At 39.9% G+C, this 23,699-nt stretch overlaps 2 protein-coding genes across 8 annotated transcripts in view; both read right to left on the reverse strand.

The window, feature by feature from the left end:
• Positions 1–2: 2 nt before the first annotated feature.
• On the reverse strand, positions 3–8,339 carry LOC309581053 (uncharacterized protein). 3 transcript variants are annotated; one of them, XM_082295454.1, is made up of 2 exons: positions 7,567–8,339; positions 3–2,621 (listed from the first exon to the last, which is right to left on the reverse strand). In XM_082295454.1, exon 2 carries the CDS (start codon positions 2,619–2,621, stop codon positions 1,254–1,256), a length of 1,368 nt encoding a protein of 455 aa, XP_082151580.1. In that variant the 5' UTR covers positions 7,567–8,339; the 3' UTR covers positions 3–1,253. The 3 variants fall into 3 exon arrangements, with proteins under 3 accessions (XP_082151580.1, XP_082151582.1, XP_082151581.1); XM_082295456.1 differs by lacking the exon at positions 7,567–8,339 and adding an exon at positions 7,071–7,309; XM_082295455.1 differs by lacking the exon at positions 7,567–8,339 and adding an exon at positions 2,729–4,041.
• A 714-nt stretch (positions 8,340–9,053) lies between these two features.
• The window catches only part of RALGPS1 (Ral GEF with PH domain and SH3 binding motif 1), an 85,161-nt gene continuing 70,515 nt past the window's right edge, over positions 9,054–23,699 (reverse strand). Inside the window, exons 13-22 of one of the 5 annotated variants that reach the window (XR_014227021.1) lie at positions 23,376–23,502; positions 22,669–22,820; positions 21,410–21,461; positions 21,055–21,135; positions 19,581–19,707; positions 18,435–18,527; positions 18,155–18,260; positions 17,043–17,134; positions 12,408–12,548; positions 9,054–9,134 (exon numbers count right to left, since the gene is read on the reverse strand). Coding sequence is in view for 4 of the 5 variants with exons in the window: in XM_082295449.1 (XP_082151575.1) it covers positions 16,624–16,653; positions 17,043–17,134; positions 18,155–18,260; positions 18,435–18,527; positions 19,581–19,707; positions 21,055–21,135; positions 21,410–21,461; positions 22,669–22,820; positions 23,376–23,502 (860 nt within the window). In the remaining variant the exon portion in view is untranslated. Of the gene's footprint in view, positions 9,135–12,407; positions 12,549–13,872; positions 16,654–17,042; positions 17,135–18,154; positions 18,261–18,434; positions 18,528–19,580; positions 19,708–21,054; positions 21,136–21,409; positions 21,462–22,668; positions 22,821–23,375; positions 23,503–23,699 lie in introns of those variants that run through there. The other 4 variants (XM_082295450.1, XM_082295449.1, XM_082295452.1 and 1 more) reach the window with 4 other exon arrangements.

Raw genomic sequence — 23,699 nt, forward strand, 5'->3', positions numbered from 1 at the left:
CTGGGAGATGCTGCAGTCACTGTGAAGCAAAGTAAAAGTTCCCTCTGGACATCTGCTAATGGTACCAATCCACTAATGACAGAGCTCTTTAAGGGCACAGGTATGTGCCACTACCAGGTAGAGGAACGAAAGCATGACACAAGTGTAGAAATTTTAAAAGGCACACTTCCTCTCACACACACTTCTCTGTCAGACACCAAAGTGTCAGGCTATCGCTGCCTTCAGTAGGAAGGTTCTAATATATTGCCACAACATAGGCAATGCGTATAGTTCTGGGGGCTTGTCAAACAGAAGCTGAAATTGTGAAACTGAAACTCTGAAACTGAAGTGAGCAAATGGGTTTTTTGTTTGCTTTGGTTTCCATCTGACCCTTCAGCAAAAGTCAGCACTATTGCCAGACACAGGTTGGAAAAAATGCAGCTTCTGTACCCTTACACATACCCAAGGAAGCAACATAATTCAACTTACCCATCACATAAAGGACTAAAATCCAACTTGTGTCTGAATTTCATGAAACATTTTCCTACAAGGCTTCAAGTTGCCAGAAGAAAAAAACTGTTTCATAAAAGTTCTTTGGCCATCTTTCTTCCTTGAAATAGGTTCTTTTCAGTTCACAAAAGTATCTTTTTCTTTAAGATAAATCTGTATCCCTTGCCTCTATTAAAACTTTCCAACACAACTCGGCACTTACCACTTAAGTAATTCAGAAGAGGTGGGATCACTCTTCTCAAACTTACGTATCTCCAAAGCCCAGCTGAACACGACATTTCTATCAGCAAAACTCCAACGGCTGTGTTTAGTGTTACAATCCCTCACATCTTTAACATACACTATTTCCAAGAACATAAGGGGTTAATATTTTTTACAAGTGAAAGGAAGATTGTGCTCAATTACTTCTTTACCTTTACTCAAATTGATACATACAAATTTGGTACCCCGTGACATACAAATTGCAAGAATTAAGCAATGCTACCTTTAATACTAATGACCGTAGTACTTTTTGTACATAGGCTGAAAACTGTTTCACATTATTTGATTATTGTTTTAACTGAAAACAAATTGAACATTTCCCAGAAGAAATACGGCAACCCTTGATACCATTAAATGATCCATGGCTTTGCTATAGATTCCCCAAATAATTGCAGCAAAATGTAAACTCCATGTGGAAATCAATTTAATGTGATCTTTATTGATATCCTCTGTCTTCCCACCATACAGGTAGTGCTCCACTTTCCCTCCTTATAACCAAAGTTTCACTCTTGAGCTTGCAGCATGGTTTGAGATAGCACCTTGTTAACATTCATGATTAATGATGAGTTATATCTCCACAGTGTTGTATCCCTGATAAGGGATTCTCTGGGAAGGTCTCTTTGAAGGGCCTTCCGACAGTGATAAATGAGAGCAACATCCATGGGAACATTTGCACTGTTCCCATAAGCATGTAGGACAGAATGGACTGAAGTCTGAATCACCTTTCGTGGATCAACTATCATTTTCCGGGGATTGATCACATCTTTCCTGTCAGGCTCTCTGTATACATGCTGTAATATGTTAACACCTGGCACAGTATTCCAAGATGAAATGTTGAACATGCCAGAAGATACAGTTTCTGGGAAGATATGGTTCTCAAAGAGGAAAACACTAGTCCCTGGGTTTTGTTCCTGAAGACTGTTCATCATTGTTTTCCAGTTTGGGTGCTTAAGGGGAAGAATTATTTCATCAGCATCATTAAGGACCACAAACTTGCTCCTTTCCATGTTACGGTATATACAGTCATTTAGAGCTGTGATTTGTCCATAGTAGCCAATGTGTGTTCCATCTTGCATGAAGTGCCATTTAGAAGAAACCCGGAGGTGTGAGTTTATTGGCCAGGGAATTATTTCAACAGTTCCTTCCTCTACATAAAACTTCAAGACTTTGTCCATCAGATGGCTGCAGTTGTTCTTATAGATCACCACTTTCTGGGCTCCAAGAATCTTGTACATTTCCATACTCTGTATAAACTGTAAGACATTGTTGTAGTTTCCAAACATGGCAGAAATGCACACAGTGAAGTCAACAGAAAAGGTCTCAGCCTTGCGGTTTTTAATTTCAAACCTTGGCAGCTGGTCAATATTTCCATGTGGAGACTGATGAATTGATACATGTGTTGGATCACAATTTTCAGGTTCCAAACAAACTATATCTGCTGCACCATAAGGGAATCCAAATCTATCTGAGTGAACATCGATTTTTGCTTTTGATACATATATCTTTCCATTGGGCTGACAGCAGAACCAGCAGTACAGTTGTTTTACGTCTTCATGGTGAACAATCCCAATCAGACGAGTGACTTTGCTTTCTCTGTCATCAAAGTATGGGGATATAATAAAAGTTTTGTTACCTTTTAATGCTGTTATTGTGCTATTGGCAATTTTCCCCCGACATCTTCTGCCTTCTTGAATTACTTTTGGCTGATGAGAAAGTCTCTGTAAGCTCAGATAAGAAACTGCAAGCATTGAAGTTACAGTAATAATGCACACAGCAGCAGCAAAGTAAGATTTTTTCCCAGCACACAACATTTTGTACGTATCTAAATGTGGATGCAAATTTCTTTGTCCTTTTATTTTATGCTGCCGCATCTGCAGAAAAGAAAAGACATAGTATGAGATAATACTGACCCATGACCATTGCTCAAGAATTTCACAAACAAGATGGGGTAGGTCTCGATCATTTTGCACCGACTTACTCAGAGACCCAGCTACTGTGCTTTTATGAAAAACCAGTCACAGAACATGCCTTTCATGATATGTACGGTACTGTGCGCAACACTCTGAATGCCTCTATTTGTGTGGAGCAGTTTCTGTACATGGAGGGTTCTGTAGAAGAATATAACAGAGGTCTATATACAGCAATACAAGGAGAAATTTTCTCTTTTTCTATAATCCAAATTTTAAAATATCCAATTTAATAACTAGGCAGTAATTCTTAAAGCAAAGCAAAAATTTTATTCCCCCTACACAGTGTGTATGCAAATTACGTTAAAAAAATCCGCTCAACCAGACTTCTCACAGACAAGCGAGAGGCAGATAAATTAAATATATATAGAATTAATCAAGTTCATAATAAACATGCTAATTGGGGATTACACACAATGGTCCAGATATAATCACTAATTTATGAATTCCCTAACTTGCAGTTCACCACAAATGAGACCATACGTACAGAGGAAGGTCAATTCGTACAATCCAGCAGAAGACAGGTGAAATCTATGTAGGTACAGAACTCAGTTAGCTACTCCACCCTATGTAGCCATACACAAGGCAGGAACTGCAGGAAAGGTCATCTCATATTAATGCGTGCTAGAGATCTGGGCCTCCTCACACTGCATTAATGCTGGCTCAGCTCCTGGCACGGTTTGGGGGTCAGGTCTTAAAACTCTTGCTGCTGCAGGAACAGGTAGGCAGTCCTGAGTGCCTGGATGACTGAAGTCTTTAGCAGCACTTGTGCTAGCAAGTGTTAATGCCTGAGTGGGAGTTTATGGCACTCTCAAGCACTAATTTCTGCAAGTGAAGCCTAGATGAAAGTTTTCTCTACAAATTCATCTTTAGGCATTCAGGTATGATCCATAAACAGAAAAGTGACAGCAAATCTCTTCAAAGGCCTGCTTGTGCCACAGAGAGTCTTGGGAAAAGGGTGTCCCAGATTAATCAAATTCACGTCAGATCAGAAAACTGGATTGGTAGAAGAGAGTTCCCCCAACTGCCAGCAGGCAGTGTGGGGTAAAATGCTGAGATGGAATGAACTGCTGCAATTGCACAAGATGACAAAAATGTTTCCAGCAGGCAGGACAAAAATAATTGTCCGTGCCTTCAAAATAATGTACGGTATTTTCACAATTGCTCTTTCATGAAAAAGTGAACTAGGGAGAACCACAGTCACAACATACCCCTAAAAATGTCCCATATACCAGGGCTGATGTGATTTACAGCAGCCTTTGCTAGCTACCAAGAAACTGCTTTTCAGACCAGAACTGTCATAAAGGCATCAAAAATCCCACTACATCACACTAGGCACAAAGCAGAAAAGGAGCAGCAGAAAGCACTGACTCTTCCATCTCTGAAATGGAGAGTCCTCCTCAGAAGTCCTTAAAATTAAGAGCAGAACTGCAAATACATAGTAAGAGTCTGCTACTGCCATACGACTTCCAGCTGGAGTCTGGATGTGACTGAAAACAACTCAAACAAACTTTCTAAATCTTTTTATGAAACATGCTAAAGTACAGGTTTCCCCCAAGCATTCTTATTCCAAGAATGTTATATACTTTAGCATTCTTGCAACACAGAGTAGGTCACATTTAACATTCTTCCCCTTGGTTTTATCTATTCATGGCTTAAAATATTGTTCAGTCTTACAGAATAAATATTTTTAAACTAAATTTCTTTAGTTATCAAACCATGTCAACAGCAAATAACAAAATCAATTTATTACCTGTTCTTCTTCTGCTTTTGCTAGCAATAAATAACAAACAAGAAAAAAATGTATCATTTCAACTATGTTTTGAACAGCGAACGCTGGAAAGGAAAAAGTACCTTTTAAAGCAGATAGCCGAGTGAAGTTCTGTTCAGTCCTCCATTTATTTTTTGCTAAGTTATTTTGTTAAATAATCTATTACTTGTTTATTTTAAACAGATAAAAACTTAAATACTTTTAAGGTAAATTGCAGTAATTGTTCAATACAGAACAATACTGAGAGAAAAAAACCTGGTACAATACCTTCCTGGCACATTTTATTTCACATAGCTATTGCTCTTTTAATGTCAGTAACAGCAGCCACACCTACCAGAAAAACAAGTTCTCCTTCTCTTGAGCAAAGCACACAGTTGTGTCGCAAGAACTTAATTTAAATTACAAATTATTATGGAGTTATTGAAGCAAAACAAACGTTTTTCATGGATTTTTTTAAGGCTACTTAAGTTTTCTTCTGAAAATTAATCTTGCACGTTGATACACACCCAGTTTGCACATATACTTAGAAAGAACTAGAAAAATATATATCTGTATTTCTTGGACAATCTTTTTTTTTCATAACATGCTATAGGCCTAGTTAGATCATGTAGATACAGATTCTGATTAGGAACTGTGAGAGAATGCTGAAACAACTGCAAGTTCTAGAAGCCAAGAAAAAGAGCAAAATGAAGACCTCAAGACACATCAGAACACCGAATCTTAAAGAAAAGAAATACATAATTATTTGATGAGTGAAATTCATGGTTTCCCCAACACGACTCATAAATTTTGATCTCCTGAAATTAACAGCACAAATATGTAGTCATAGAATACATAAAGTCAGTGTAATTAAGAACACTACATTTGTATTTCCTCACTATAGAGAGGATAAAATGGCACGTTATATAGAGGGTAAAATGGCAAGTTTTAACTTTATAAGTATGCTTTCAGTATATTTAAATGAGTTTCTTTTATAGTAACAATTCATTTCGATTTTGTATTTTTTAATTCCAATTCATATGCAAGTAAACATGATACAAAATATGCAGATATGCTTTAACAGTAAATTTAGCTAATGGTATCAATGGCTACTTTGCAGTACTCCCCTTAACTGTAAACAGGCTTTCTTCCTCCCCACTGCCCTGACAGATTGCAGTAATATCACCTCCTCAGGATAGAGGGCAACTGACAGGAGGTGAGTGCAGAGTTTCAAGTGGTAATATAAAGTATTAGCTTCAGCAATATAAGAACAATAAACAACCTAATCCTTGTTTATCCAGGGTCTAACTAAAAACCCCCCGCTAACAAACAGCCTTAGTAACTTAGTACTTTTGAAAAAAAGTTATTCTCTGTCCTTTGGTTTATGATTTTTGTCAAAAGCAAAACCACAGATCACTGGTGCTTAAAGAAGGATTCCAAATATTAACAATAATTTACCATCTTTATCTTGATCGCCTGTTGCTAATCTTTTGATAGCTTACTTTTTTCAGAAAGGTTCTTTGACACACCAGTGTCCTTCCTCTCTTAAAAGATCCAAAGTCAGAAGCATATTGTTTGAAGGATTAAATTGAAGGCAGTATTTTTCCACGAATAAAATACTACTCTAAAAACATTAAAACTGGCTATTTCTATTCTAAATACAAAGACAGTAAGCCAGACCAATATCCAGTGTTGCCATATACTTACTTTGTGCCAGTAGAACTGACAAACCTACACTTTCCTGTATACAGGCAGAAACTTCTCCATTATAATCTCCTCTACATCCCTAAGCCAAACTCCTCCTACTGTAAACAATTAAACTTTGTGTCCTTTGAAAAATCAGTTTGGGCAAATAAAACCTGCATGGCATTTAAAAGACTGTTATTTCAATTTTTTGTCTTTTCCACTGTACTCTTTTAGCTGGGACCGAGTTAATTTTCCTCCTAGTAGCTAGCAGGGTGTTGTGTTTTGTGACCAAAGCAAGTGCTTCAAATACACCGATGTTTAGCTATCCCTGAACAGTACTTAGCAGAGTCAAGGCTGTCTGTTTCTCCTGTGGCTCCTGTCCCAGGTGTTGGGTGGCACAAGAAGTTTGCATGGAACACAGCTGGGACTGCTGAACCAAACCAACCAAAGGCCTATTCTAAATCATATGATGCCATGCTGAGCCATCAAAATTAGGGGAAGAAGGAGAAAGGGGGAAACATGCAACACAACAGCATATGGCTTCCCAAGTCACTACTAAACCTGATGAAGTCCTGCTTTCCTGGAAATGGCTAGAAACGTGCCTCTAAGGGTACATAATGAATAGATTCCACATTTTGTTTTGCACACAGCTTTGCTTTACCTTTTAAATTGTCTTTATCTCAGGGAAAACCCATGGGATTTCCCACGTTTGCTCTTCTGATTCTATCCCCATCCCACTGCAAGAGGAAGGGTGAGGGCTGAGCTGCCTGCCAGGATTAACCCACAACGTACACCGAACTGTGCTTTGGAGGAGTTTTGCATTCTTCAAATCTAAAGTTAAAGGCCACCCTTAGTACGTATTCAGGTAGAGACTCAGAAAACCCAATATGGACAATTAATATGTACCTTTAACTTACCGTTAAGCGGTTAACCCCAGTACCGAAAAATAATGCTACAGCTGATCACCATCCTCCTCTTTCTTGAGTGGAAATAAAATCCCGAATCTGTCGCGCCTCTTCTGCGAGCGCTGCCGTTCACAGTACCCCGAGCAGGTGCCGCTGTCTACCCCTCACTACGGTGCCGGCAGGTTTACCGCGCTTGCACACAGCCAGCAGCGCGCCCGGCTGCCTGTCCCGCGCGACCCGCCCTTCCCCGGGCGGGCAGGAGGGGTAGGGCCGCCGCCGCCGGAGTCCTGTGCGGGCACCGCCACGGAAGCTGTGTGGAGCCGGGCCGGCGCTACCGGAGCCCTCGTGCCCCGTCCCTGGCTCCCTCTGCGGCACCGACAGCAGCAACCGCAACATGCCCTTACGGCCCGGAGCCGGCGGAACCGCTCGGTCCCCTCAACTCCCGCCCGGGAAGGCGGACGCGGCTATGGCTGCGGAGATCCCGCGGCCCCCCCCACCCCGGCCGTACCTCAGGCAGAGCCCCCGCCCGGCGTGGTCCCTGTAGGGCCGTTCGCGCTTGGGGCGGCTGCTCGTCGCTTCGCGCCGTGGTGCTGCCTCCGCGCGCCTTGCTGTCCACGGCATCGGCACCGGCGGTCGCCGAGCGGCCCCGCCAGAGCGAGCCCCGGGGCGGGCTGCGGACTTCCCCACCGGGCCTCTCGCCTCTCCCGCCACTTTCCCACGTTCCCTGAGGCACTGGTCGGGGAGGCCCGGTGTGACACTGCGAATGGGGCAACGCGACAGCGGGCCCCTGGACGCTAATGGCGCTTCAGCGGCGGCGCCGCCGATCCGCCCCCGCCGCGCATTTTGCGGAGCAAGGCCTGCTCGCCCCGCCGCAGACACGGACGCCAATGGCTGCGGAGCGCCGATTACCCAGGTCCACCAGCTGTGCTCCGGGGGCAACACTCCCACACACCACATCTTGGAAATGAACGGCATAGACAGCACAAGTGCAAAAAAAGCACCTCAGCAGTGTGAACTGTTCTTGAGGAGGTCTCCGGATTCGATTCCGACGCTTAGCTGTCAAATTAACTTGTGTAAAACGGAGAAACACAAGCTAGCCATTATATTTTCAAAATGCAAGTCAATCAAAAAAAGCCTACAGATAAATTGATAATTACACAACGACAAAAATCCAGTAGTTTTGATATGCGGAAAAGACTCCACTACTGGAATAAGTAGTAAAGTAGGTATGTTTATTCCGGCGCTAGTACGCATGGGGAATAATTCCTCCAAAGTCATACGTGCCGGCAGCTGCGTTCAGCTTGGTATATATCGGGTTACAAACGCCGTATTAATTAAGTTTCCTAATACGCATATACATATTCATTACCTAACCCCGCCCTGTATTATAATGAGCCCTAAAGACATTTACATCCGCGTTGTGCTGGTCGTGGGCAGGGGTCTCCGGGATGAAGTAAAGGGTCTTCCTCATCCTGAACTTTTCACCTTGCTTCCCTGAGCGTGCTCTTTATGTCCCTGGCCCAAGTCCAAACTTCAAGGCTGGTTTAAGTTAGTTTTAGGTTCAAAAACAGGATCTTTGGTCAAGATTCCTTCCCTTTATCAATAGTCTTATATCTTCTCATTCTGCTTTGGTGGGCACAGTAAGTGTTGAGCAAGCTGTATGCCTTGTTTTTAACAAACAGCTTCTTAGCAAATCATTTAACCTCTGCTTCCCCCTCCTCCCCCTGATTCAGTTTACAGGAGTCCTGTCTACTTTTAGAGACAGACGTGATAGCTGAATCATTTCTACAATAAAATCCAAGGTTGGCATTCGTAGGAATTCTGTGGTGGGATTTTCTTTTCTAGTGCCAAAGGCCGTAAATTACACACTTTTGTTCTATTTATTGAGATCCCAAACATAGACTGTCTTTAGTGCTGGGGAGAACACAGGATTAAAATACTTATTGCAATGAAATGCTTTAAATTTCATTATTACATTTCAAATTGTAGCATACCCAAGACAGTTCTCTTTCAGAGCCAAAGCTGTGTATCTCCAAAGGGATGTATCCGTGATAAGAGGTATGTCACACCAATTTCCTGCAAAGACATGTAATTGCTGTTATTAGGCACTTCCCAAACATGTGCAAATATCTGTATCAAATAGTGGACTGAGGCCTCAACCACCCTATGTAGACCAAATAATTTTTTTCATTTTGAAAGTCTCTTTCCTAGATACATTGATCCAGTTCACAAATCAATTGCATTTACTCATTTACTCTTGTGCAGTATGGAAAAGGGCTGCTGTCCTAAATTTCTGCCAAATGTAAACTTGTGTGGAAATCATTTGAATGTGATCTTTAAATGATATCCTCTGTCTTGCCACAAAACAGGTAGTGCTCCACTTTCCCTGCTTATAACTGAAGTTCAACTTTTTAGCTTACAGTACAATTTGAGATAGCCATGTAATGTCAACGTACATGCAACAATGTATCAGAAAAATTAACATCATCTATACAATTCATAGATATTTTATTGTCTTGCAAATCCAAACTGGATTTGTCTGCTTTATGAACTACTTAGACAGAAAAACTCTCCCTTTCTCTTACTAGGACTTGAGGGGAAGAAGATAGCTAGTGGGGTAGAGGCCTCAGCAACCAGGACCCCGTGCCTCAGTACTGTCGCAAGTCAAGCAGGGCTGACCACAGCCAGGGTCAGCTTCCTGCCTCCCTGCAATCTGAGACCACCCAGCAAGTCTGTGGGATGAGACAGGTTTAAAGCTGAGAGCAGGGAACTGCAGAGCATAACAAATCCAGTGGCTGCAGGGTACCAAGGGGACAATGCTGGACCGCAACCGAGGCCACCTGCAGTCAGGGCCTGAACTACAGGGTCTGTCAGACCTAAGCCTGCTAGGGCAGAGCTCAGGCAGGGGCTGAGGGCCCAGAACGGAGCTTAAATGGGCTCCTGAGCCCATGATGGGGTGGCAGGTGGGCTGGTCAGGATCATCAGTACCCACAGGGTCCTGAAAAAATGCTTTTAAAAGGTACTTCCTTTTTAACTGAGGTACAAGAACTCAACATACATGCTTATAGACCAGATACTTAGGGAAAAAAAACCCACCAAAACTGCATCAACCCCATGACAAACCAAAAAATTATTAGAAAATGTCTTTCACTTTAAGACTGCACATTTACTTTCATAAACCTGTTCCAAAATGCCAGAGCTGCATCAATTTGCCCTGGAGACTATGGATTTTCCAGAGGGCTTCTGCTCATGCCTGGAGTCCTCTTCTTTTCTAAAGTAACTGTAAAGTAACACCTCATAGATGGAAGTGACTCCACACTTCCATACTCACCTTTGATTTCCAGTTTCTTCACTGAAATCTCCTAGCCCCTATCATAATGTCAGAAGATTACGAAGATGAAGAGTGGGAGTCAGAAAGAGGTGTGTCTCTCAGTCTAACTATGACTCAGTAGAAATAACTAGCAGAAGCACCTATGTCATTGTCAATTAGATGTCATACTGATACGTTTCTCTTTCCTGGCACAGCTTTCCTTAGTGGCTACATTAATTGTTAATTAACTAGAGTGAGGGGAATGTTTAGCCACACTAAAAAACATCCTGAAGTACAGTGACAAGTTTCCAGTGTTTCTGTGGAAACAGAGAGTTCACTGTTTGTTCACATTCTGTTTATTCTGTCTAGTAAATAGTAAAAGAAACAATGAAGTTCAGACAGGTAAGAAGGGAGACTAAAGGGTTCATTTCAAGATACAAAGGACTCATTTGGCCCATTCACCTTAAAGCATAGGCAAGGAAAAATAAAAACATCAACAACACCCACTCACACCACCACCTTAAGACCCTTTCTTCTCTGGTTCCCCCTTTTCTCAGTCCAAAAAGTCAGCAAATTTAGAAAAGTTTTAAATTCAAACACAATCATCAGTTGGTGATCTCAAACACCTACACCCCTCATAGTGCATACCAAGGCTGGCAGCTCCATGTAAGCCTAGCAGTGAATTGTGTTCACGGTCTATGTGTGCCCCCCATCACCTCTCCTTTCCATAAATATATACGGGGGCGGGGAAGCCAGTAAAAACTCACAGCAGGATTTGAAGATCAAGTCTCCTCAGCAGTTAAAAATGTACAGCCTTGGAGGCTGGTAGGTGAAGTACCTCCCCCAGCTGTTGAAAGAATTAAAACAATTGCACTGCTAAACAATGCAGACAGGACTAGATGGACTTCCAAGTATGCTGTACTTGAATGCAACAAAGAGCATCTTGTAATCTAAAAGGAATTGTTGCTTGGTGGATTTTTTTGAAACCTTCACCTTCTGCACCAGCTAGCTGCCCTTTCTCTTGCTTTCTATTTTTTTGTCTGTTTGTCCCATGAGAGAGTATGACATTACCTTCAACAAGACAAGACGTATATTCATTGTGTTCATGTCTGGTTCGCTTTTATAGTTTTGTATTATTACAAGAAACGGTAACCATTTACTACAACTATCTTCCAGTGTTTCCAAGTGTTCTAGGGTGTTCCTTTGTGTTCACAAATTGTATTTTTTATTTTATTGTGACAGTGGTATCATTAAAAAATTGTATGTAAAATAATTTATCTAGCTGGTTGTTTGCTATTTTTATTCTGCAGAATTTGATGGACTTTTCTCTGTATCTATGCTAGAACAAATCTATTTGTTTTCTGAACTTGCTTGTTTGCTTTATATTCAGTTACATCACGCTTGCAAAGCCAAAACATGGATCATCTGAAGCAAGTAATCATTTGCAACATTTCTCCCACCACAGTCTAGTCTTCCTGGAAGCTGATTTCTGGCAGAGAGAACATGGCTACAGACAAAGTCCAGAAATACAAAGGATACTTCCTCCAGTTCATTACTACAAAGTCCAGAAATACAAAGGATACTTCCTCCAGTTCATTATTATCTGTACTTCCTTGTGGACCACTGTGTTTTAGTTGATGCAAAATGGGTGTTTCCATCCTTCCTAATATAATTATCTGAGATGCTCTTACATCTGGGGTCTACTGAGACCCGTACACGTTGACTTTTTTTTTCCCCTTTAAACACGCTCCAAGATATTGTGTATTTTCCAGATTTGATAGACAAATCTCCAGAGTAATAGATCAGAGCTATGGAAATACCACAATCAACCATTAATGATTTCAGAAGAAAAACGAATGCAGTGTGCTAGTGCCATCCCTTGCACACCTAGCACAGCCTTACATCCAGAGTAGGGACAAAGTTATTTAATTTTTCATTCTGTTTTTACTCTTCCAGGTTACAAGACAAGATGCTTGGATATAATGAGCATTTAATGAGCTCTTCACTACTTTGGGTGTTGTATGACAAAAGCACATTACCTTATAGTGAAATACAGCAATGCAGAAAGCAGTCCTCTCTCCCCCCTGCAATTTGATTCCATAACAGTGTCAACCTGGTATATTGTGATTGTTGGTTTTCCTTCCTAACATGCTCACTTTGTTTATTTTCTATCTTGTTACCTATGGGAAGGAGGAGAATTCCAGTCAATTTTCCCATTTTAACTGATGCTATTAGTGAAAAGAACCACTTGATAGAAATGAGAGACACTTACAGATCCTTCCTTTATAAAATATTTACAATGCTTTCCTCTTCAGCTGTAGAAGTAACTTTTTTTATATTAGCTTGTTTTGCTCTCATCTTCACATTAATTTTTCACTCAGACAATTCTCATTTTCACATGTAATTTTTCTCTGAGGCAACTGCTCATGAAATTATGTTTCTGCAGAAATTAAAGGACCTTCATTGCCACTCATAATCTGGAGCCTATTTACCTTGCATAAGAAATAAAACCATAGAATGGTTTTAGCTGGATCACATAGTCCAATTCCCCTGCCATAAGCAGGGACATCTTCAACCAGGTTGCTCAGAGCCCTTCTGCCTGACCTTGAACACTTCCAGGGATGGGGCATCCACCGCCTCTCTGCCCAAACCAGTGTTTCATTACCCTCACTGCAAAAAATTTCTTCCATGTATCTAGTCTGAATCAACCTTTCTTTAGTTTTAAACTATTATCCCTTCTCCTATCACTACAGGCCCTACTAAAAAAATCTGTCCCCATCTCTTCTGTAATCCCCTTTAAGTACTGAAAGATGGCAATAACGTCTCCTTGGCACATTTTCTTCTCCAGGCTAAACAATTCCATCTGTCTCAGCCTTTCCTCATAAGAGGTGTTCCAGCTCTCTGATTATTTTTGTGGCCCTTTTCTGGACCCACTGCAACAGGTTCATGTCTTTCCTGTACCAAGGACTCGAGAGCTGGATGAAGCACTCCACATTGGGTCTCACAAGAGCTGAGTGGAGGGGCAGAATCACCTCTGTCACCTGCTGCCCACACTGCTTTTGATGCAGCCCAGAATATATCCAGCCTCTCATCCACCAGCACCTGAGTCCTCAGCAGACTTGCTCTTGATGTGTTCATTAGAAATATGTCAGCCCCAGCCACTCATCAAGCTTGTCCAGGCCCCTCTGGATGGCCCCAGTCTTCAACTGTGGCAACTGCACCACTCAGCTTGGTGTCATCTGCAAACCTGCTGAGTTAAATCTTAAGTGCAAAGAAATTTAAGTTTCTCTCTACTTCTTTGGACTTTCCAAATCTCACTTGAAAAAGCTGCAAATTTGGAGGCTTTTTCAATTTTATCCTAGAAATGTTGATTCTGTTGTATTTATACTACTAAATGGCTAGACACTATGCTCTATAAAGTCTGTTCAACTGTATTATCATTCATTCACAAATAAAACATGCATGCTGCCTTTGAGCTAAAACATTCCTAACGTACCTCTACTGTTCTTTTTCGGAATATTTTATTGTCAACAGCATACATACCCTGCACATTTTTAAACTTACAACCAAATGCAATTACTGTTGTAGTAAACAAACTTTTTTTTACATTAAAGTATTTAATTAGCAAAACAATCATTATTATCAATGTAACAAACTGAAAAATGCAGCAACTTGATACAAGACTGAGGTAACAAAATACTTTGCCAAAAATCTAGATTCCGACACCAGAGTTCTTACAGGTGAGACAGTTCACAAGAATTATAGAAAGAATCCTTTACACAAAGGGCATGCAGTGGACTGCTGGAAAATACAGCCAAAAATAGTGCAACAGTTTCCACACAAAACAAACCAAAATGTTGAAATTGGTTAACATTATAATATGACAAGTCAGTCTCAATTTGAAAACTAGTTTCTTTGCCTCCTTTTAGTGCTATTTGGAAAAACATGCATTTTGGCACTGAATTTCATCAAAATCGCACATTTAATAAACTAATAATATTACCTACAGTTTTTATATCTTCACAATTCTGAAAACAGTAATTCTGACATAATGTTTACTTTTACATAGCGATTGCAGTTATTCTCTTTGATGGAGGAAAACTTGTATGGTTTGTGATATTTTTTGTGAAAATGCTGTAACAATCAGTAGTAATAGGCAATACATTGTATTTCAATAGCAGCTTTCAATTAACCATAGAAGTCCCAGATAATAGCAAGTGGTACCAAATGGCATCATAACACGTCTAATCAGCAGCTATGAACTGTTTAATACTTATAGACTAATTTAAAATTGGTTTAAGATGTTTTACTAATATTCTTACACTGCCATCAATCTGAATTTCTCGATACTGTGCAGCAATTTCACAATTGTGCTATACTGAAAAGATGTTTAATCTCATTGATGACTAATCACAGAAGTCCATAGGTGGAGAGTAATTCAGACTACATCATAGTCTAACAGTCTGAAGTCATTTACTGGTGACTGGTTACCACATTCAAAAGCTTCTACACCATCTCTAATGGTGTTAGATGCTCTGCCCCTGCAGAAAATGATGCTTTTCCTAGTTCAAAGTTCTCTTAAGTTAGCAAAAAAAGAGAAAAATGGTATAAATATATTTTGCATTACCACTCTTTTCACACAGTTCCTCAGTTATCAAATAAACTTTGTCAACTTGACATACACTTTCCCATGTCCCAGGATCTAAATGCAGTTGTCACCAGGAACTGGTTTTTTTGAAAAGCTGGTATGTATTAGGCTTTCAGGATTGTAACTGAAAAACTCTTAAAAGAACAAAAAATTTACTTTTGACCTCCATTTAGCAATACAGGTATTCTTTCCTCCTTTGTTAGAGAAGTCTCAAAATAAAAATGTAGAAAATCACAGAAGTCCACAGAATACATACTGCTAATGCCAGGGAGCTTGTTCTAGTAGAGGCTCTGTTAACTTAAACTGACTTCCACAGTGTTCCCTGGTCTGTAGAGGCTGACTTGTCAATTTTTCCTCTACACGATCTTAGGAAAGTCAGAAGAAGTTTTCTGGTGATTGATGAAGTCTGAATATTGATGCCATATGGCAAGAGTTACAAACAGAAAAAGTAATGAATTCAACATATAAACAGAAAAAGATTCTGACTGCAGGAGTGCCAGGGCACAGCAGGAATACAGCATAGAGAGAGTTCTTTCAGAGGAGAAGGCCCAGTTACACTTTTTTTGTTTGATTGTTTGTTCTCTGGATGTTGGTGTGGAGGCTTCTTTGTACTTGCTCCACTGTTAGACAGTCTTTCACCGCCATCATGATTTTATAATAGCAATACCATCTACCAGTACTAATGACCTGAAGTTGCAACAAATACATGTCATCCACAGAAAGACAGAACAGAAACAATGATATGAAATAATTTTGAGGAGCCAGGACCATGTGATACATAACACCTGATTACCTGCTTCCCTGTACTAAGGGATTTGAAATGAACAACATTCAGACTGAACCAAAACACCAAATTTGTAAGCAACTATGTCACTGGTAAAAGAATGAAAGACAAACTTCAGCACAACGTAAATTTAAACAGCCTTAAATCCATTACCAGGGTGTTCCTGAGTGAAATAGCTGAATGAAAAAGAAAACCAACTGTCCTCTGCCAAAATACATTTTTCCCAAATAGCTCAAGTATAAAGAGCAGAATTGTCCAGAGATTTAATAGAAAATTTGAGGCAGCCACATTGCCAAGCAACTCAGTGCACTTAGATTATAAAAATGTTGTTCCACAATTTTCTATTCTAATTGACACTTTGGAGCAAGTTAACACTGTCAGTCATTCTGTGCATTAGAAAGAACTGAAACCCAACATGGGCCAAATATTCTTCAGTCACACAAAGCAGCTTAACAATAAAAAGAACCATTTAAAAAAGAATAGGCAGAAGATATGATGCTCAGTTTGTGGTCAAATATCAGTTCATGCAGTCTCTGACCACAAATAGTTGAGGGCTCTAGAATCCTGCAGGAGTCAGGATTAAGCTTCTCTCCATCTAACTTGTCTGATTTCACTCAGTGCATGAGACTTTATCTGGTCCTAGGGACAACATTCACTTTCTGCTTTTAAAAGCTGTGTCAGAATCACTTTCAAGTTAATAGGAAAGTGCTGAAATATCTGTGGCTGGCTCATGTCACGAAAACCATTCTCCTCTTCCTCCTTAGAGAACAATAACCTGTTTCTTCAGTTTGGCACTTGAAGTCACACCAGGTAGGAGAGGAAATTATTCGAATGACATTAGATTAGCAGGTACCTGGAAGAGATTGTAAATTACTCATAGAATCATTACATTTAGGAAAGATCTCTAAGATCATCGAGTCCATCCTAGTATGGTTGCTTTCATTATCCATTAGACAGTCCCTTCTGAAGAAGAGATGAGGTTATCTTGCTTGAAGCAACTAAGAGTAGAGGTTATATGCTCTTAAGGTTACCAAACCAATAGCTAGACCTGCACAAAACCTGATTTGATGGGAATTCTCTAATTTCAAATAATTTTTCTTTCTCCTATTGAAAAAATGGATGAGGAATTATGTCTGTCCCTACAAGAATTTGTGTGCACACAGATTGAAAGAGAAATCTTTTCTAGTAAGGATTTTCTGGAAAACAGGAAAAAGTCGGTAGAAATAGTTTTCATAACCTTACCTGAGGCTTGTTGCTTTTGCACGCATCATCCAAGTGTTTATGCCATAATATTGCATGAAACCTTGAACCAGTCTGAAACTTGTAAACATTGCCTACATAAACAAGAAAATGAAAGACTCTGACTTTGCAGACAGACACGTTGTTTCAAAGGACTCTGATTTCTGTGCAGAAGCCAAAGTCCTGAAGTAAACTCTTAAATTCATTTGCACCTCAAATGCTCAAACATCATGCTGCTAATATAACAGAGCCCATGTGAGGCATGTTACTCAGCAATCGCTGGGTGAAGCAAGTATGAAAACACATGTGGCCTCATAGGCAGAAAGGCCAAATTACAGCCACAGAAAACACCAGGTAGGTCAGATCTAATTTAATCCTGGCTTTCTTCTCATCGAGGCTTCTGATAAAGTTTTTCATATCTGTAAACTTAGTTTTCTTCAATGTCCTAGTGCAAATTGTTTCCTGCAATCAAATATTTTATGCATTTTAGTTAACACCCAAAAGATGCACTGCACACAGTAGATGCAGCTCCATATCCAGCACCAAAGCTGAAAACATGAAAAGTGAAGAAAGCCTCAAGAATCTGTAAGCAACCACTCAAAGTGCAAAGTAACTCCAGGAGTTTTCTTATCTTTTGAAGTTTTAATCAAGGGAAAAGAGTTATGGCACTGCAAAATTAATTATTAAAAAGCATTTAATAATTACTTAGCAGACTTATTTTGGTAAATGGTTTGATATTTTAATTGGCCTCAGTGTTAAGTCAGGATTTGATACTAACTGATTTTAAGGAAGCTATTCAGAGACTTGGAGATCAATGCATGGAAACTCATGGACATATTGCAATTTCATTGGTTGGGGAATTTCTGCAAAACTTACAGTAACTGTCAAAATAAAGCACTCCCTCTGTAGGCACCACAGAAGCACCACAGCATATTGTAGAAATACGCTCAATTTAATTTGTACCTTCCCTTGAAAATTCTGTATTGAAGATCTTCCTCTTCAGTCCTTTATGAGTGCCACTGCAAGTTCTATAATTTACAAGCTCATTAATAGATATTAATCTGCTTCCTGTCACAGAAATGTAATGCAGACATTGTCCATCTTGCAATATCTACCTTTGTCAGGGTTATTTAGCTGGAAAATATCAGGATGCTCTGGGTCGTCAGGCAGTGCCACCATCCAGCCCACAATGGAGACTTTTTTCCCAGGTGTAGATTTATACTGGAAAAGACAGACAAGTCAGTCATAGCTGAGACTGTAGCAGAGATTAACTTTTGACTGTAAAAGTTGTGCAGAAATATGTCTTAGCCTGGAACAGAAAGTACACTTTGGATGCCCTTCCAGATCTACTTACGGGTATTTAGTTTCTGTTTTTAGAATAAATTTAAAGCTTACATGTTTTCTTTCAGTGCCTCTTAAAGCTTTTGCTCCGAAGTACAGAAGAGTTGATCCTGAAAGCGTAACCCAGTATCTAGTCCACGAGGAGAGCTGAATGAAAAAGGAAAAAAATTAGGAAAAACTCTGCATATCTCTGACATTTCAAAAATCTATTCACAGGCAAGTCCAGGTACTACCAAAGTTAATTTCAGAAGCAAGGAATGGAGATACAGAGCGTCTCCTGGTGTAAATCAGCCCAGCTACCTAAATTTTGATGGCTGGCTGTGAATACAATCCTACTTAGTTGGCTATCTCATAAAAGTGTCAGTACTGATTGTTTCAGAGTAGAATAGTGTGTTGCTTCCTGCTGGACATATCTTAGACTTTTGATTAAAAAAAAATATTGAGTTGAGAACTCTGCAATTCTTCAGATCTTTTAGCTCCAAACTAAACTGGGTTGCATGTGAAATCAACTCTACAGGAAACAAAGAAATTACCAAATGCATAGGACTAGAACCATGTGAAACCCATGAATTCAGGTTACCTATGAATTGCCATGACTTTGGTGCTATGGGTGGCTGCCCTGCAGCCTTTTCATTTTAATGAGATACCACAAAAGCACCAAAATATATTGTAGAAATATGTTCAATTGAATTTGCACCCTCCCTTGAAAATTCTCTATTGAAGATCTCCCTCTTCAGTCTTTTATGAGTGCCACTGCAAGTTCTGTAATCTACAAACTTGTTAAAAGTTATTAATCTACCTCCTGTCACAGAAATGTAATGCAGACATTATCCATCCTGCAATATCTACCTTTGTCAGGGTTATTTAGCTGGAAAGTATCAGGATGCTCTGGGTCATCAGGCAGTGCCACAAGATTTATTTCTGCCCTCACAACACTGCTTGCTGGTTACACAATTGCTTCACTCCTGCTCTGCTGTTACAGCTAGAAACGTGACTTGCAAATGCAGGGAGAAGCAAAACCGCTGTAGATCAAATGACACACAAATGTTACAACCTTGTTATAACTTTGATCAGAAGATTACAATTGATAAAACCGTTGTTTCATGTGGTATCAAGCTGCAGGTTTAATGTAATCCTGAAAATTAAAACAGCCGCTAATGAATTGCGATCATAGGAATAATTATAGTTAGAATCACTTACAGTAGGTTTCTTGCCTTCTTTGAGCAGTGTCTTTCTTCTTAAAGGCCCTTCCATGGTAATGACTCCTGTGGAACCACCTGCTGTGCAGCTACACGTGCCCGTTGGGCTGGAGAGACAAAGCATTCCTCTATTGTATTTGAGCAGACAAATAAGGACAGTAAGTAAGCAATATAATTTAGCTCTAAAGATATCTATCCTGCACTGCTTTGCATATACTGTATCATCTGAAATGTGACTCTAGAATACGTATTTTCCTAACCTAGCTATCAAATAGGAACCAGGATCTTTCAAAAAGAGGCAGTAGAAGGTTTCAGAAAAGGAAGAATGACCACAAGCATTAGAATTACTTGACAGTGGATAAACATAAGAAATGTATTTTAGGGAATAATTCTTCTTTGTGGATTTAATAGGCTTTTCACATTTTTATCTTCTTACATTTTATATTTCTAGCTTGTGTATGTTTTTTAAACAGATCTACCATGGTCATGTTAAAAAACTATTTTCCAGGAGCAGGTACAATAGCTTAAATACTGTTCCAAAATTTATTCCTTTATGAATTTATAAAGTATGCATTTTTACTCTTGTCTAACCTCTAGCTTGTACTGCTATCAGATGTTACTAGCAGGTAAAGCAGCTGTAATTACATTTATACATTATATCAATACTTCTACAATGGCTGAAGCAAACTAATTTAAACCAAATAAAATCTGACTGGATTTAAACGGCAACTAAATCACAGTATTTGCAGAATACTGAGTCAGGGCCCTATTTTCTTAACTGTTCAAACATAAGTCATCACTTGCTAGCATCACAGAATTTATCAAGTTCAGGTTAGGTATATATGCAAGGAATGATTTTTATCCCTCAAACTATATAAAATTTTCTGTGTCACCTCTCTCTGGTCTGTAAATGGATTACCTGCTTCTGGAAAGTCCATGTCTTAGTGACTAGCAACACTGTGAGTGCCTGCAACATATGGTTTGCATATGTTCCCTCTCTTACTTGAGGTCCAAGGTAATACCCTTTTACTGAACAAAATCAACACACCATACTATAGCTCTCTGACACAAACAGATGTTATGGGTAGCTGTCCTGTAAATCAGGAAATAGATTGTGGGAAAGGGTCAAGAAGTATCCTTCTAATGTCATTACTTGTCACAGGAGTCAAAGATGGCCTTCATGACAAACCTGCTTCTGTAAAGGTTTCATAAAACCCTAAGTAAAGACTAGTTTTCTGCAAAATGGAAGCCAGACACCATTAGTTAAATCAATAACTAAACTGAATTTCATCTGAATAGGCCATAACCCTGCTTTATCATTAGCAGAAGTTTTTACAAGCAGGAAGGGGAGACTTTGTGAATTGTTATGGTCATATGAGGATATTTGGACACAAAATACATTACACTAGGAAAGCGTAAAGACCCAAACTGAAGTTTAGCACCATACAATGAAAGAGGTAGACCCCGAACTGTACCTGTAGACACAGCTTCGACTCCTAGGAGAATTTCGGATTGGTACCCTCCAGTTAGGCCCCAGCGTGGCATATAAACGACCCCTGTTTGTGAATGCAAATATCTGGTGAGGGAAATTCTAGTTTGAGACTTCAACAGTTAGGGTTTGGTACACATGACAGAGATAGCTCCCAATCTTTTCAGGTCCAATACCTTTACAGTGCTTTATTTCAAAATGTTTGCCACTTTTTCCCTAACTAATCAATAATTTGATAAAAATAACTATTGATTTAGGGCTTACCTATGTTAGGGATCATTTTTGAATTTCTTAGCTAAGTCTGTAGAGTGCTCAGTGAGTGTACATGAAGACTAACTCACCTTTCAAGCCCTGACGGCAGCTCCTCACTAAATTCTGAGCTTTCACTGCTATCTAGAAAGAGAGTAGTACAGAGAAGGAGTAAGAAAACCACCCATGGGAAAATACAAAGCCAATGTATGTGGATCACCAGAATACTCTTTTATATAGTACTGTGGACACCATTTACTCAAATCATGTTTTGAAGTAGAAGTGTTTAGAGTTCATGGTAAAATCTTTAGTTGGAAGAGGCTTACATGAGCCACTTCATTTATAGTATCTCACTCTTAACTCACGTTACTGCTGTGTTTTAATACCATTACTTTAATTTTCATCATGCTTTTACTTCAGAAGCTGAGCACTTCAGGAACATAAAATCCAGCTCCTTTGTAAGACAGTATTTGTACCACAATATCCATAAGTCGACTGAAGTTATTAGATATGGTATCACAGTTCATTTTCAAGACACAAACACAACTCTAATAAAGGGTACGTCAGCAGTATGCTGCTGCTAGCAGTTATTAAAAATACGTATGATGGTATTCATAACTAAAGCTCCTATTTCTCCTCCAAGACCATCACCAATTTGTCCCTCCTTTTGTGGCATAACTATTTGGCTCACAGCTTTAATTAGCCCAGGACTGATGTTCTAATGCTCTGTTTTAACACAGTGAGCTGTGCCTGTATTTCCAGAAGTGCAAAGATCATCTCAGTGTCTAACTCTCATCCAAGTAATGTGCTATCTTTCACAGTCAATTTCCTATTCTAGAAATAGTCCTAGTCTCTTAAAAGGTGGCTTTGTCTTGCTTAGAACACATATTCTTGATCACTTTTTTGATATTATAATAATTGTTTTATTAATTATAATACCATATTGTGTTCTTTTTACGTTTCTTTTTAATTCTCAGAGAGTACAGCCAAACAATTCTCATATCTTCTAAAATATATAGTTAAAATTAAAGGTTTCTTTGTGTAAATGTAGCTTTTAAAATATATATCCACTTTTCCCCTTGTGAAAGCTGACAAACACTTTGTGTCACATACCGAGCATCTACAAAACCAATCTTCCTTCATGCCACTTTTACCAAAAGCATCAGTGGATAACTGAGGAAAGCTGAGGTAACGTTGACCAGGTAGCAGTTCTGATCTACTTTCTTCCATGAAAACAATCAGTCTTTGCATGGCAACTAATGATCTTCCTAATTCCCTACTTTTTCAGATATCTGTGAGTCTGCAGCGCCCTGGGACAGGAGCAGGGGTGTTCCCCCCCCGCAGACGATACCTATGGAGAGGCCGTTGGGCAGACGCGTGCTGGGCGCGTGGCCCCGCGCTGGGCTGTGACACTCCAGGACGCTGTCATCCAGCAGGTGCCGCGGCCGCTCCGTGGGAAACGTGGCGCTTTTGCTCTCCACGACGCTCAACTGACACATCATACTGCAACATGGAAGAAGAGAAGAACATGAAATCCCTCTTATGTCATCTAACAGCCACCCTTGGCTCACATTATTCCCACTCAGCCTCTGCCTCATCAGCAGGTTATTAAGGAGGAGGCAATTATACACTACCACTTACTGTACATATGCTCCTTTACTACCTAAACAAGTTTCAGATTTTACTTCTCTTTGTCAGTAACAGTTATTAAATTTCTGCAGCTGGGAAGTTGTAAATGTTTTGACTCCTCTCCATACAAAACCTGAACACCCTTGGTGGCAGCAAAAGCAGAAACCCAGGAAAAGGAGACACACCAGGAATCCACAGACCAAAGCGGATAAGCAGCTTTCAAGTATTGCCAATGCCTGGCACTAGCAGAGGATAGAGTCAGCAAAAGTAACGAAAGTGTCAAGAGAAAACCGAGAGAATACATAGTAAAGCCTGAAACACTCTTGCAATACAAGAAATGGAAAGGACAGATACTACCATGTTCTGCTGCTATCTTAAATCTTTATGACACATGTAACTGCCTGAGCATGAGACACTGGGATCACGCACTTGTTTCCCAGGCTGTGACTCTTCCGGTGCCTTGGTACAGGAGGTGTAGATAGACTTGCTGCTACTGAGGCATCAGGACATGTGGGTCTCCTGCTGAATTTCATAATTGCTGACAAGTCAGATGGACCTAAAAGACAGAGATTATTTAACACTGAACTGATGCAAATCCCAGAAATTTCATTGGCTGGTGTGTTTAGGCACTGATTAAAATGAATTTTTACAGATAACCAAAAGGCACCATTTCTGAAGCACTGTTTCTTGCACATTAGGGTCACACCATCCATTTTTGTTACAAATTCATCTTCATAATCTTGAACTCCCTGG

This window comes from Coloeus monedula (assembly GCF_965178545.1).
Source record: "Coloeus monedula genome assembly, chromosome: 21".
Lineage (NCBI taxonomy): Eukaryota > Metazoa > Chordata > Aves > Passeriformes > Corvidae > Coloeus > Coloeus monedula.